This window comes from Emys orbicularis, chromosome 4 (genome assembly GCF_028017835.1).
Source record: "Emys orbicularis isolate rEmyOrb1 chromosome 4, rEmyOrb1.hap1, whole genome shotgun sequence".
NCBI lineage: Eukaryota > Metazoa > Chordata > Testudines > Emydidae > Emys > Emys orbicularis.
Window position 1 is genome coordinate 114,754,004 of NC_088686.1, and position 16,265 is coordinate 114,770,268.

At 45.0% G+C, this 16,265-nt stretch overlaps 1 protein-coding gene across 2 annotated transcripts in view; it reads right to left on the reverse strand.

Moving 5' to 3' along the window:
• TOLLIP (toll interacting protein) overlaps positions 1–6,018 on the reverse strand; it is a 48,683-nt gene extending 42,665 nt beyond the window's left edge. The window contains exons 1-2 of one of the 2 annotated variants that reach the window (XM_065403205.1): positions 5,931–6,018; positions 3,711–3,749 (exon numbers count right to left, since the gene is read on the reverse strand). In XM_065403205.1, coding sequence (XP_065259277.1) covers positions 3,711–3,749; positions 5,931–5,963 — 72 coding nt within the window. In that variant the 5' untranslated portion in view covers positions 5,964–6,018. The remainder of the gene's footprint in view (positions 1–3,710; positions 3,750–5,930) is intronic. The other variant, XM_065403206.1, reaches the window with a different exon arrangement.
• Positions 6,019–16,265: the final 10,247 nt, after the last annotated feature.

Below are 16,265 nucleotides of genomic sequence, written 5' to 3' on the forward strand. Positions count from 1 at the left end.
TACAGTTAATATACCTCAAAATGATTGTTGTTGCAACCATTAAGGAAAATCAAGTTATTCTGATATCTAAAGTCATAATGCAATTCAGTAGCACATTTACGCCTACAAGACTAAAGCATTGTAACCATGTCAGGGCAGTGACTTTTGTAAAGAGGTCTCCCGACATGGAACAGATAGGGCCTCATGTCAGTATTTTAGTAAGAGGAGAAAAACAAAGTTCCAAGACAAAGAGTGGTGCTGTATGACTAATAAATTTCTTAAAGGTGGTGTAGGAAGATAAATGCTTGCCCTGCAGCTTCTCTCAAGCTCAGTCTGTTTTCGTTTTGAGTTTTGTTTTTTTAAGAAAAAGGTAGCATACGGGTATTCAACATAAAATAAATATTTCCCAAGCATCGGAAAACCAAGTCTTTGAATGTTCTCCTCTATAAATATTTGTATTCTGTAAAAATCAAATTTCAAATAGGAAAGGTTTAACCTACAAGTTCCAAGTACCTCCAGCTACTGGTATTCAGAAGGAACCATATCATGAAGGCAGTATTGTGTCAGGGTTACTGATAGTGACTGAATCAGATCTGAATTCTGTTGTAAGTTGTGCAAGCTTTATACCTTAGTTTCTAAACAGTATGATAATATATTTTACTTGTTCCTGCTGTAACTACCTAATAAAGATGTTGGAAGTCTTAATTCATGTTTGCAAAGAATTTTGAAATGTTAAATGAAAGAGGCTAGAGAAGTGTCAAGTATTACAGCTGTAGCACAATAGATAGCTCTGCTATGGTTAAGGTTGAGGCCAGCTAACTGTTTGGAGCTCTTAGGACAGCCGAGCTTTAAAATCTGTATAACTAATCGGACTGACTTGAAATTCCTCATGGATTGCTGACCATATCTCATGCTCCCAAATTGGAGGATAAATAAAACAGTTTTTCTTAAATGTGTGTGTGCGCACGTTCACAGTTAAAGACAAAACCACAGCTCAGATCATAACAAGGTCTAAAATGCTTAACTAGAGCAACAAACAGTTCTAAGGCTCATATGCCTTTTCATAGAACTACTGGACTACATGGTGCATGCACCTACAGAGGAGTTAACAAGATTTTTAACCTTCAAAGTGTCTCACCAGCTGAATAGCTCAAGAGATAAGAAACAGTCCTTTGAACCAGACCCACCCAGCCACTGTCAACTGGAATCCCATCTTGGGCAAAATCTGGAAAAAGGTTGGAAGGCATATACCTTAAGTCTGTTGAGGAGGGGGAGTTATTTTAGAAGACTGGGAGCAAAATACTTGCTAATGTCCAACCTAAACCATTTTCCTAATGTCCAACCTAAACTTCCCTTGCTGCAATTTAAGCCCATTGCTTCTTGTCCTATCCTCAGAGGTCAAGAAAAACAATTTTTCTTCCTCTTCCTTGTAACAACCTTTTATGTCCCCTCTCAGTCTTCTCTTTTCCAGACTAAACAAACCCAATTTTTTCAATCTTCCCTCATCGGTCACGTTTTCTAGACCTTTAATCATTTTTGTTGCTCTTCTCTGGACTCTCTCTACATCCTTCCTGAACTGTGGTGCCCAGAACTGGACACAATACTTGTATGACCATGAAATTGACCAAAATGGACTGTGAATTTGGTAGGGCCCTATCTATGGGCCCTTCCACAGTGTTAGTTCAGCAAAACTCAAAATATGTATTTCATCTTTTTCTGAAGTTTGAACTTTGCTGACCTTGACACTCTGAAGGGGACTAGCTGTCACCAGAAAACCTTAATTCTGCATTAACAAACTGGTTCTTGTTTGATTGGGCTTTTTTGGGGGGAGGGGGGGGAGAAAGGGGGCTATTTAGTTAGTATTATACGACATGACTTTTCACATGAAGACATATCCAGTCTACCTACTGCTGCTCTACACATAGCCCATGCAAACTAATCATGCCCTGAAAGTGCAAAACTACTATTCCAGTATCATGATCCATAGAAGATATATGTTTTAGTGGTTTAAGCACTGGACACCATGACATCTGTGTTCTACTGTTCAGTTACAGATTTACCGTGTGATCATGGACAAGACATTGAACCTCTGTGCCTCAGTTTCCTCTTGTGGAAAATGCTGATGTAGGAATAGGCCTCTAATTCACATTCAGATTTGCTTTAAAAAAGTATGGGCTTGTCTACACTTACATTTTATAGCGCTCTAACTTGCTGGCTCAAGGGTGTGAAAAATCACCCCCCTGAATGCAGCAAGTTTGTGCGCTTTAAAGCGCTAGTGTGGACAGCCCCGGAGCACTGCGCGCTCCCAGAGCTCGGCGCTATTCCCCTCGTGGAGGAGGATTACCAGGAGCACTGGGAGAGCTCATTCCCAGCGCTCGCATGTGACCACACTCACACTTTAAAGTGCTGCTGCGGCAGCACTTCAAAGTTTCTAGTGTAGACGTAGCCTCAGTGTCTGTGTGTGTATGGAGGAGAGGTTGAGAGTGAGGAAATTGCTTATCCTGGGAATTTAAGTACTGATTGCACTGACAAGTTTTGAATTCTTCTACATCAGCACACACATCAACAAACCTTCCTTTCCTCCGAATTTTTTTTGCTTAACAGACAATGCTTCTGGATGTATCAGAAATCCTTTGAGTGAATCAGGGTAGCTTTCTGAAAGCATTTTTCTTCAGTACACGAGCACTAGCATTATCTACATCAATTTGCGCATTTTCTGTGACAGTGTACCACAGAAACCACCACCATATCACAACTGTGACTCAAAGGCATGTAACATTTACAGCTCAGCTTCAACCATATTTTTATGAAAAATATTAAGTGCATGGAGGTATTGTAAGCTTCCACTCATTTCTAGCTAGAAATTTTGAGATCTGAATTTACTGCAGAATTCAAAGCTTGATCCTTGACCAAGCAGCAGAATATCTAGACATTTGCCATCACTGTACACTAGCATTTCAGGTCCAAGTACATCCCTCTGCAATATAGTTAAATTAGGGATTCCTCATACATTTCAGTAAGAGCATGATAAGAGGACGGCAAGTCAAATGTTAATTTATATCCAGAAAGAGCAGCACCTCTTTAGCAAGAGAGCTCTGAATGATAAAATAGCTGGAAGATATTGTATCTCATCATCAAGTTGTTTGCCAATTTACACAAAATTGACTGCAAAAAGGAGCAGTTTAAGGAATCATGAACTTCATATTTTCATCTCACAGATTTAGCTTGAACAGAATTTTTTTAGTAGCACCTTTCACATCAACCGCACGTTAAAGATACAAGATACTGATCATACAATAGTTAGAACAACAAAAACAACAGCTGCCATTAAAAAAATCAGCCATAGTTCACATATTAGAACCTATGTTGTTGTGAAAGGAAGAATATTGGTCAAGACACCATGGTAAGAAAAGAGCCAGGAATATTCCACTTGAAGATTTGCCACTGATTGTCAGAAGGAACTTCAGTTTTTAATCATCTGATAAACTAAATGACAGGGATTATAACTTAATATGTACAAATGAGAGCTACAAATTGGGAAGCATGGACATAAAAGACTGGTGTCAGCAGGTAGCATATTCAATTCTATTATATGCTGCCAGGCACCCACACTTGAGAACCTTGGAACTCTTCCTGCTTGGGGATACCACCAAAAAGGTCACATTCTCCACAGCATAGGGGTGGATGAAACCTAATGTTTAGTGCTTTAGCACCCTTTAGTGGTTACTTACTTGCAGTACAGTTTTGGAAAAAGCTGTTTGCCTTCCAACCTACAGGGAAAGAAATATAGAAACTGCATCTTTTGCTATGGAAAGAGGATCAAAAAAGGGGAATTATGTATTCCAGCGACAGGGCAACCTTAGGAATCAGAGACCATTTAATTATATATTGCAAGTCATTTATCTGAGAGATGAGGATTACATTACAGGGCTAAACCCCGAATGTTAAAACTGGAGAGGAAGGCATGAGCTCTTACCAGGGGTTCTCACATTTACAAATAAAAAGTGATAGTTAAACAAAGTTTTACATAAGTCAGGCAAAAATCACACCACTGTGTTAAAGATATGTACAGAAGAGCCTAAATCAATACATAGCACTGAATTACAGATAATTTACTGGGACATTATCAGCATAATTTCTCCTTAAAATCATCTGAAATCCAGCAGACAAGTGCTATGTTATACATTGCGCACATTAATGTAAACATTGAATATCAAGAACATAGGTAGATAAGAAATAACTTCTAGATTGACAAATGAACACCAGATATCAGCAAACACGGACTAAACACGTTTTATATTTTAAGCCACCTTCTAAATTTCAGCCAGTTAATAACCAGAGATTAATACCATTCTCTGTTAAGATCGAACAAGCTTTGTACAAAATATTGAGCAGTTGTTTTTGGCATCACAACTATAACAAAATCTCTCTTCTAAAGAACTGTTACACGCTGTCATTTACTATTTTGAAAGTGACACTACAATTTCATCTCTTTGTACACCAACAACTTTAAAAGATCATTCCATTTAAAAATCACTTGGTGATACCACCAAGTGAGAGCAGAAAGCTTAATGTATCTATCTTTCCCCAACTTCAATCTCCTGCCCCAAAAAACCCAGTCTATAAGAGCTACAGAGAAAAGACATTCAAAATATCAAATTGAGATACCTTTAACTAGTAAGAGAACATCTGTAACCTAAGGAGATAAAATTGAATTTCATAATAAGGGGTGGTGCATAGGTCCCCAACCAAAAGAATCAGGGTTAAAAAAAAAAATCCCACATAAAGATTTTAGTTCTCACCAACAAAATAGAATTACTAAAACCCACTATATAAAGAAGGCCACTCAGAAAGAGCTAATAGAAATGGGATGATTCAAGAAAGAGCTAGGGAGATGCCCAAAGAATATCACCATCATCAGATGAGAAAGGCAGCTATAGCTCTTTAAGTACAGTACAGCAATTTAATGGAATGACTCAGTCTTCTTGTCTCTCAGCATCTCTTACACAGATTAATTGAACTGTTTGGTTGTTGTTAAGTATTTAAAATCCTCAATTAAAAATAAAATTTCAAAAATGAGCCTTCCCCACATTAGCCTGTGTTGCCACTGGACACAAAGGGCAGGAATGGGGTGTACAACTAAGGCACGTGTTACATCAGATGTGTCACAGAGCATCTAGCAGCGGTGAGTAGAGCCCACTGGCAGCAGTAGACAGTGACCCATGTCAACGTGTCACTTGCGCACACACCTAGGAGGTGGCGGTTTCAAATCAAATCCAGTATGACCCTTATACGCTGCTGTAAACTGGCTCATCACCACACAACTTTTGGTTGAAGTTTCACCTGCCCACGCTTCACACACACCCTTCAGCTGTCACCCCTAAACAGCAGAGACAGACAGCTGCCCCCTAACGTCTCACTTCCCAGCAGCAAGTTTCTCAGTTTGGGAGGAGAGCAGGGCAGACCCCGTACAGCGCTCTGAGCTCCCTCTGGCTCCCCGTGGGTCACTTTTTCGCCTCCTCTGCCTAATGGGCTATGCTGGGAAAAGAGGCAGAGTCTCCCATCCCTGGTGGGCCACGTGGGGAGTGGATGATGGGCACAGAGACCCTCCCCGTCCTTAAAAGCCCTTCTCAAGGTGGGAAGAGGCAGACACCCCCCCATGGGTGATGGCAATAGGGAGCCAGAGCGCCCTCCCCCACCCTTGGCCCCGGACACTAGGGAATGAATGGCGGGGAGCCACCCTGCCCAAGGCCCACGGGATGGGTGGGCTATGGCGAGAGGTCAGACGCCCGGCCCCTGGGGCCAGGTCCATGGTGAGAGGGGACAGAGAGCGGAGCCGGGGCAGGCCCCCTGCCCACAGGGAGCACGAGGGAAGACACCCTGCCCCGGGCCCAGAACGAAGGGGGAGACACCTTGCCCTCGCCCCCTGTCCCTGGGTAGCAGTTACTCACCGGGCCCCGCTGGGTGCTGACGGTGGTCGCCATGGCGGGGACCCGCTTTCCGCCCTAACAGGCCGCTGCCGCCGTTAACCTACCGTCTCAACCCAAGGCTCCGGCGTCAGCTGAGCACAAGCCGAGCCCCGCCCCGCTTACCCGGCACTGCGCATGCGTGGCACAACGGATTTCCCGCTCCAAACCCCGCCCCCTTTGGCCGCTTTCAAAAGCGAACCGCTATGCAAGTAACACGCATGCGCCGTCCGGCGGTTTGTCACTGACCCCACCACCTTTGGTCTCCAGCCTTGCGCATGCGGCAAGGGGGTTCGCGCCTTCATTTCCTCCTTCCCCATAAGGTAATACGCATGCGCAACTCAGCTCGCTATTTCCCCCAATTGAGAACGGTTGGGAGAGCGACGCGGCAGCTTGGTTCGCACATGCGCATATGACATGGCTGGGACTGAATTCGTGTGAAATGTCTCTCAAACCGCTATACTGCGCCTGTGCAATGGGATGTGCCTCCCCCTCCCTTTGCGGGTGAGGGGCGCAAAGGCCGCCGGCCCAGAGGAGACGCTGCTCCAGCAGGAGGCGCGGTGCATTAGCGGTGCGCCGAGGGGAAGGTGCTGGCTGTGCCTCTGCTGGGCTTGTGGCAGGGGGCTGGGGTGCAGGGACTCAGCCCCTGTTTTTCATAGATTCTAGGATTCATAGATTCTAGGACTGGAAGGGACCTCGAGAGGTCATCGAGTCCAGTCCCCTGCCCGCATGGCAGGACCAAATACTGTCTAGACCATCCCTGATAGACATTTATCTAACCTACTCTTAAATATCTCCAGAGATGGAGATTCCACAACCTCCCTAGGCAATTTATTCCAGTGTTTAACCACCCTGACAGTTAGGAACTTTTTCCTAATGTCCAACCTAGACCTCCCTTGCTGCAGTTTAAGCCCATTGCTTCTTGTTCTATCCTCAGAGGCTAAGGTGAACAAGTTTTCTCCCTCCTCCTTATGACACCCTTTTAGATACCTGAAAACTGCTATCATGTCCCCTCTCAGTCTTCTCTTTTCCAAACTAAACAAACCCAATTCTTTCAGCCTTCCTTCATAGGTCATGTTCTCAAGACCTTTAATCATTCTTGTTGCTCTTCTCTGGACCCTTTCCAATTTCTCCATATCTTTCTTGAAATGCGGTGCCCAGAACTGGACACAATACTCCAGCTGAGGCCTAACCAGAGCAGAGTAGAGCGGAAGAATGACTTCTCGTGTCTTGCTCACAACACACCTGTTAATACATCCCAGAATCATGTTTGCTTTTTTTGCAACAGCATCACACTGTTGACTCATATTTAGCTTGTGGTCCACTATAACCCCTAGATCCCTTTCTGCCGTACTCCTTCCTAGACAGTCTCTTCCCATTCTGTATGTGTGAAACTGATTTTTTCTTCCTAAGTGGAGCACTTTGCATTTGTCTTTGTTAAACTTCATCCTGTTTAACTCAGACCATTTCTCCAATTTGTCCAGATCATTTTGAATTATGACCCTGTCCTCCAAAGCAGTTGCAATCCCTCCCAGTTTGGTATCATCTGCAAACTTAATAAGCGTACTTTCTATGCCAATATCTAAGTCGTTAATGAAGATATTGAACAGAGCCGGTCCCAAAACAGACCCCTGCGGAACCCCACTCGTTATGCCTTTCCAGCAGGATTGGGAACCATTAATAACAACTCTCTGAGTACGGTTATCCAGCCAGTTATGCACCCACCTTATAGTAGCCCCATCTAAATTGTATTTGCCTAGTTTGTCGATAAGAATATCATGCGAGACCGTATCAAATGCCTTACTAAAGTCTAGGTATACCACATCCACAGCTTCTCCCTTATCCACAAGACTTGTTATCCTATCCTATCCTGTTGTGACTGTAGGGATTGTGTTGCTTCATGTAGCGACTGTTTAGGTCGCTAAACTGCGACTTTTTATTGAAAGCTGGGGACTGTTCACAGTCCTAATGCTGGAATGAATATGGGTATGGATGCGTGTGTGTACTGTGATGTAGGTGCATGTGAGCTAAGATAGATGCTCATGTGTAGTATGAGGAACGTTCGTGTGTATGCTGTGACGTGGGCGTCCTGTGTGCAATTTTCACAGGGTCTCTTTTGCTGGAGTAAATCTGGTCTTTCTTACTTTTCCAGGACTTAATTTACTGAATTATTAAAACACCCGAAGATAACAGCTGATGATTTTAATACATTTTTTAAAGCAAATGAGCAAGTGTTTTCTTACATAGTCAGACTCCTTCCCACAACAACACAATCCTTTTTTATATCTGGTGAATTTTCCACACTTATGTGTAATATATTGAGCCTTAACTCATGGTTTGTTAAATATAAGGATTATTGAGTATTGTTGCCGGCCCAAAGGGCCCGAGGGGGCAACAGCGGGGTTCGTTGCCCGGTGTGCTTTGCACCAATGAATACACCGAGGTGGAGAAGCAATCCAAGTTTCTTTGAGATTTTGAAAAGGCACTCAGGAGACCAGCATGTCTTAAATCAGGAGCGCAACAAATACAAACAAGTTTCCCATTTTATACTTCAAGCTGTTTGTGTGCAAGCCTTTGTTTGGTTTTACCCTTACCCCTTTCTTTCAGACAACAGTTACAATAGGCACTACATTGGTATGTGAGAAAAGTTCTTGTTTATTTGTTTATTTGTGGCCTTGTAAGCTTAGATGCATGTGAATTTCCCCCCTCCCCCTTTCCCCCGTTCTTATTACTACAGCGTTTGTTAATGTGAGCGAAACTGCAGCTGTCTGCATTACATGCTATGCTTTTGCTTTTTAGGCTGTTAGCATTTCAAGTTGGTTAAAGTTCACAAGATGAAGTTACTGTGGCTCACTTAGACCCAGAGCAAGAGAGCTTTATTGACACTTATGGTTTTTTACTTTTCCGAGTTACCTGGTAGCTATGCCTAGTGACGTCAACAATTTTTTTCTTTGAGAACACTTAACAAACCTTTGGCAGAGTTTTTTTATACTTTAAAGACAAAATGCGATTAAGCTCCATGCAATTAGGATTATTAATGAGAGGGTATAAGGGAACTTTTGAGAAATGGGAGGTACAAATTTTATGTATGAGCACTTTACCGCAAGCTAGCAAAAGAAAAAGAACAAAACATATTACAACACCTGTGAGCAAGAGGCGAACAATGCCTCCCCCTAGTCCCCCTAGACTAGGTAACCAACCCCAAAGGGAATCAAGAATAGTGGGTTCTTCTTTCTGGGCCTTTCACTGGTTTAAGGCCTGTTTGGCTGACAAAAATGTGCTTGTTAATATTCTGTGAAAACTCTGGCACATAGGTACAACACTTTTTTTTAATAAGGGCACAGACCCCGCCCCGTGAGTCTACCACATAATCTAGGGCCTGGCGGTTTTGCAGAGCCAGCAATCAAAGCTGGTACAGGTTGGAGCTTATGCCTTTTTCTATGGCTAGGGTATTATTGGCAAACTGGGTGAGAAATTTGGAAAGTCTTCTGTAGAGTTGGGTTAGCCGTCCCACCCCATAGGTAGGGAGGAATATTATCCCAAACCTGTTTTTTTTACCGATGGGTTTAATGGTAGCTTTTAGGGACCGGTAATATCTGGGGTGACCTGAGGGAGCCTGGGTCAAAACACGGAGGGGAGGAGCGAGATAGCCTTTATAACAGCTACCATGCCAACCATGAGGAAGCCATTTGTAGGCACTAGTACCACAAACCCAAAATGCTTCACCATAACTAGCCTTTCCATTGTTACCTTGTAGGTCCCGTAGGGTGGCTTGTGGGGAAAGGGCAAAGAATGCAGCGCCGGTTTGCCAACCGATGGCATTTAGTACAGGAACAGTGAGACTTATACCAGGACCAATATAAAATTTACACGTACTAATGCTGGCAAACCAGGTATGATTACTTGTACTGGCTTGCTGATAACCTATGAGACCAGTGGGTGGAGAGCGTAAATGAATGGGCTGGGGCTTACGAGTGCTACTATAGTGGGAATTCCAAGAGCCATTGTGTAGGCCATACGGAGCTTCCGCAGTACAGTTTGATCGTAAACTGAAATTGTCAGAGGTGCTGCTGCTGGTAACCATTCACCTTTGACAAAAGTCTGACCAATTTTGGGGAACTACTCTCCAGGGCAATCCAGCCGAATGGTGGGGAGTCTGGGCACATATCCAACAGTTGGAGAGATTGAACTCACGGGCAAAGGCAATTTTTAGGGCCTTACAGGTATTGGTAGCCATGTCTGCAGGGATGGCTCCCCATCCTGCATGTGATGTGGGTGAAACAGTAGGTAACAGAAGGAGTGCTTCTGTGACAAAAAGGAATGTTGTGAGAGACCCTAAACCTGAACCCATATTGTGATTACAACAACTCAAATGCCCAGAAGATAAGAATTATTGACACCAAACAAATTAAAAAATAAAAGGACCAGGACCATAGGTTAGGTCGGCCTTCTGTGAATAGATAAAACCAATGCTTAGGGTTCTTGCGGGGAGTGTGCTGTGGCTGTTCAGAGAGAACACTAGGCATTCCCAGTGACCCTTACTGTCTTTTGAATAACAGCTTAAGTTCTAAATCGTCGCTGGCAGCTTTCTCAGCAGGTTGGACAGTTCATTGTTCAGGAGTGGGTACTGCTTTCAGTCGAGAGTGATGAATTCAGTTCTTGTGTTCTTCGACCTTTGCCGCCATGTGGGTAACAAGCAGGACGGTGTGGGGTCCCTTCCACTTCTCTTGGAGAGGCTCGTCCTTCCAGGTCCGCACGAGTACAGAATTGCCTGGCTGCAAGGAGTGGACCGGGGTATCCAGCAGAAGAGGCTGTGAATTTTTGGTGTATCTGTGAAGAGAAGAAAGAACAGCAGACAGAGAGCACATGTACTGAGACAAGAAACCACACCCCACTTTTCACTCCCCTGCCAGAACTGGGGTACCATTCATAGGCCATGCCCTTTCAAACATAATTTTGAAGGGACTAAGCCCTAACCTGCCCTTGGGGAGAGCACAAATGCGGAGTAACACAAGGGGCAAAGCATCAGGCCACCTAAGAGAGGCCTTCTGACAGACCTTTGAGAGGTGTCGCTTGAGTGTCTGATTTGTGCGTTCCACTACTCCACTGGCTTGTGGTCGCCATGGTGTGTGGAGCTTCCAGGGGATTTGCAAGGCACTTGATATCTTTTGAACAACTTCAGATGTGAAGTGTGTTTCATTATTAGATTTCATTCACTGGGGAAGGCCGAAGTGAGGAATGATTTTCTTAACAAACTTAAGAGCCACTGTTTTGGCAGTGTTGTTACGACATGGGAAGGCTTTGGGCCATCCGCTGAATCGATTCACCAAGACGAGGAGGTACCTGTACCCTTGGGTCCGGGGAAACTCAGTAAAGTTTATTTGCCACACCAATCCTGGGCCTGGGGTAGTTTCCAAGGTGGCTGGCAACACTGCTACTTCTGGTCGAGGGTTATTTTTTTGGCAGATTAAACATTCAGCCTGTACCTGTGATGCTAGGGGGTTAAGTCTAGAGGTTAGAAAATATTTATTCATAAGCTGGGTAAGAGCCTTTTTGCCTGCGTGGGTGGTTTGATGCAGTTTCTGCAACACTGGTCGGATCAGGCCCTTGGGCAGGAGGATTTTTTCCTCTGTGGAATAAAACCATTCCTCCTTTTCCTGGAGACTGAGACTGTCAGCCAGGTTTCTGTCATCATGGGAGTACTGAGGGGCTGCAAGCTCACCTACTGATGGGATGAGGGCATGCATTTGGGCATTTTTCTTTGTTGGTGATTTCAGGGTAGCAGCACGCTTGGCTTCCCTGTCTTTCTCTGGCATTGCCCTTGGTTACATCTTGATTTTCCCTTTGATGGGCTTTGCAATGCACCACTGCTACTGCTGAGGGGAGTTGTACCGCTTCTAAAAGCCGGAGAATTTGAGACCCAGGCTTGACCGGGGAGCCTTGGGCTGTTAGCATTCCCCTTTGCTTCCACAGACCAGCGTGAGCATGCAATACCCCAAAAGCATACTTTGAGTCAGTAAAGATATTGACCCGTTTGTCTTTTGCCAGCTCGAGTGCACGAGTTAGGGCCACTAGTTCAGCAAGCTGGGCAGATGTCCCAGCAGGTAAACTTTTAGCTTTCACGGTATCATGGAGAGACACAACAGCATAACCAGCCCTTCTTTGCCCATCTACAACAGCACTACTGCCATTGGTATACCATTCCAAGTCAGCATTTGGGAGTGGTTGATTTTTTTAAATCTGGGCGGCTGGAGTATTGGACATTTATGATTTTTAGACAATCGTGTTCCTGCTTTTTTGTTTCTGGTAGCAGGGTAGCTGGATTAAGGGAGGGACAGGTTTGCAGGGTAACTTCAGGGTTCTTTAACAGTTTCGCCTGGTACCAAGCAACCCGAGCCTGTGTGAGCCAAAGACCACCCTTAGTATCCAGCAGGACTTGGACCATATGGGGAATATACACTTGCACAGTTCCTCCCAGTGTCAGTTTTTCAGCTTCCCCAAGCACTAGGGCAGTGGCTGCGACTGCTTGCAAGCATGCTGGCCATCCCTTTGAAACTTGATCCAGTTGTTTAGAAAAGTAGGCTACGGGACGTTTCCAGGCACCTAATAGCTGAGTAAGCACTCCCAGAGCTACCCCTCTCCTTTCATGCACATACAGTTGGAACGGCTTAGAGAGATCCGGCAGACCCAGGGCTGGGGCTTCCATCAACTTTTTTTTTAAGATTTTAAATGCCCTGTCCGCTTCTGGGAACCAGTCAAAGGGGTCATGATTCACTTTCTTAACACATTTATATAGAGGTTTAGCCCATAATTTAAACTCGGGGATCCATATTTTGCAAAAGCCTGCCATGCCCAGAAATGCCCTGAGCCGTTTACGGTTGCTGGGGATAGGAACTTGGCAGATAGCCTTTTTTTTTTTATTTGAGAGCTGTCTCTCTCCCTGCTTTATGTGAAATCCCAGATACTGTACTTCTGAGAGAGCAATTTGAGCCTTGCTTCGAGCTACCCGGTATCCTCGGAGTCCAATAAAGTTCAGGAGACTCACAGTGGCATTGAGACAAGGGATCAGACCCACAGCAGCAATTAGCAAGTCATTTACATATTGCAGGAGTTGGACTCTGTTTGAATTATTTTATTTTTTTAAGTTTTTGGCCAGAGCCTGGCCGAACAGAGTGAGGGAATTTTTAAATCCCTGGGCCAATACTGTCCAGCAAAGCTGCTTTTTAACCCTTTGTTTGTCCTTCCACTTGAAGGAGAATATTTCTTGAGATTGGGTGTCGACTGGAATTGTGAAAAAAGCAACTTTTAAATCTAGGACCGAGAAATGGGTATACTGCCCCCCTATAGAGGCCAACAGTGTATACGGATTTGGAACAAGGGGGTGCAGAGTCTTAACCCGCTTATTAACTGCCCCGAGGTCCTGTACCAGCCGATACGTGCCATTGGGCTTTTGTACGGGCAGAATGGGGGTGTTCCACGCTGACTGGCATTCTCGTGGTACACCGTACTCTAGGAACCGATCTATAGTCTCTTGCAGTCCCTCTCTGGCTTCCCTCTTAATTGGATACTGTTTGATTTGCACTGGGCTTTTTCCTGGGAGGAGCTGAATATGAATAGGGATTTGATGGGTTGCTTTTCCTGGGACCGCTGATGCCCAGACAAGGGGATACACCTGGTCCTCCCACTGGTTCCACTCTGGGGCTTGCATAGCTGAGGGTTCAACTGCAAGGGTCATTATCCAAGCATTCTCAGGGGGTAAGGTGAGAGTTATATCATCTTGGGTAAAATGCAGGGTGGCACCTAAACGACAAAGTAGGTCTTGTCCTAGTAGTGATGTTGGACAATCAGGGAGGTAAACCAGCTTGTGTGATACAGTTCTGTTTCCCAAGGCACATTCCGCTGGGGCATACACTGGGCACTTAGTTCCTTTCCCTGTGGCACGCACCACTGTGAGGGAGTCTGCCACTGGCAGCTGAAGGGGTTGATTTACAGCGGTCCGTGCTGCTCCAGAGTTTACTAAAAAGTCTATTTTTGAATTTTTTACCCTCATTTTTACTCGGGGTTCCGGGGGTAGGATGGTCCGTTTCCCCTGACACCCCTAGTTTTGATCCTCCGCTGCCATCATAGGGGTACCTTCCCTTTCAGGGCACTTATTTTTTTAATGTCCCTTTTTTCGGCATATGGCACACTGGTTGCGACCCAGGCGCCTTTCCTGGGGACCAGGGTGCCCACATCCACGACCTTTTATTCCCCGCCCCCTTTTACCTTTTTGTGACCTTCCTCTGCCGCCAGCCTGCACCGCTGCTACCATTATTTTTACTTGCCTTTTTTTTTTTTAAGGGTATAAGCCCTATTTGCAGTCTTTAAAATTTGAGCTATAGACATTTTCATTAAATTCTTTTTTTTTTGCAATTTTTTTTTAATATTAGGGGCCGCACGGCTGGTAAAGATACCCTTTATAATTGCCTCAGTTGCCTGATCATCTGGGTCTGCACTGGTAGTTTGCCTGATGGTATCCCGAATACTCTGCAGAAAAGCCACTGGACTTTCATTTGCTTCCTGGATTAGCTCATAAGGCTTTGCCCAATTGTTATGTCGGACAGCTGAGTGCCGGAGGCCATGCATAAGCAGTTTCTTATAGGAGTTAAGCAGCTTTCAACCCTCCTCCTTATTTGGATTTCACCGGGGGTCCACTAGGGGAACAGCGACCTTAGGCAAGGGCTTGCCTTTTTTATTTTTATTATGCTTTCTCTGTGCTTTTTTCTTAGCCTTAGCTATAACCTGATTTTGCTCCACCTCAGACAACAAGGTTTTTATAAGTATATTGCAATCATTTCAGTTAGGCTTACAACTAGCCAGACACCCTTCAAAGATTGAAATAAACCTGCTTGGATTTGTAGAAAATTTACCTGCCTGTGCCTTAAAGGCAGCTAGGTCCACTGGGTTAAAAGGAACATGAGAGTACACAGGCACAATCTGGGCTGCACGATCCTGTGTTCCTGGACGGGCTACCACATTTTCAGTAATCAATGGATACAATTCCACCAAGGGGGTACTTTCTGGAGCCTGTGGGGGTGGAGGAGCCGAAGGGGACACCGATTCTGGCATTACAACTGTGGGAGGGTTCTGGGGTTTAGCAGCAGGTACTACCAAGTCTGTCGGAGTCAAATGGCACTTGTGCAAAATATTAGTCCTATTTTTTAATACCATAAACGCATATGCATAGAGATGTTCATTCCATTTATCAGTTCGCTGACAAAACAAAAGTAACTGAAGGATTGTGTTGTAATTAAGTGATCCTTCCGGTGGCCACCTTTCCTGGCACTCCAGCTGGTATTGAGGCCAATCAACTGTACAGAATTTTTTAAATTTACTTTTAAGCATTGAATTTGACCGAAACACATCCCAATTTGCTAGGATGCATTCTAAGGGCGTACACTGTGCCCCGCTGGCTGTACTCTGTCCCTGTCCCATACTCTAGGGAGACACTGGGCGTCCCCAGGTCCAAACAGGTAAAGTCCCCACTGGACTGTTCCTACCTTATCCAAGGGTCTGGTTCTGCACCGTCGCCCACAGCTGCTTCTCCACTGTCCGTGTGCATTGCACCGTTGTGCCCTCCGGGGTCGATCAAACCACGTCTCCGCTGAGGCCCCCGATGAAGTCACTGGTGAGCTCTGGGCGTCGTTCGTCGTCGTAATCCATCGGCCGCCAGGAGGGATCCGGGCAAGGCTAAATTTCAGCCTCGAGCCCACCCAGGGACGCCAAAGCTGTTGCCGGCCCAAAGGGCCCGAGGGGGCAACAGCGGGGTTCGTTGCCTGGTGTGCTTCGCACCAATGAATACACCGAGGTGGAGAAGCAATCCAAGTTTATTTGAGATCTTGAAAAGGCACTCAGGAGACCAGCATGTCTCAAATCAGGAGCGCAACAAATACAAACAAGTTTCCCATTTTATACTCCAAGCTGTTTGTGTGCAAGCCTTTGTTTGGTTTTACCCCTACCCCTCCGTCCCAGACAACAGTTACAATAGGCACTACATTGGTATGTGAGAAAAGTTCTTGTTTATTTGTTTATTTGTGGCCTTGTAAGCTTAGATGCATGTGAATTTCCCCCCTCCCCCTTTCCCCCGTTCTTATCACTACAGCGTTTGTTAATGTGAGCGAAACTGCAGCTGTCTGCGTTACATGCTATGCTTTTGCTTTTTAGGCTGTCAGCATTTCAGGTTGGTTAAAGTTCACAAGATGAAGTTACTGTGGCTCACTTAGACCCAGAGCAAGAGAGCTTCATTGACACTTATGGTCTTTTACTTTCCCGAGTTACCTG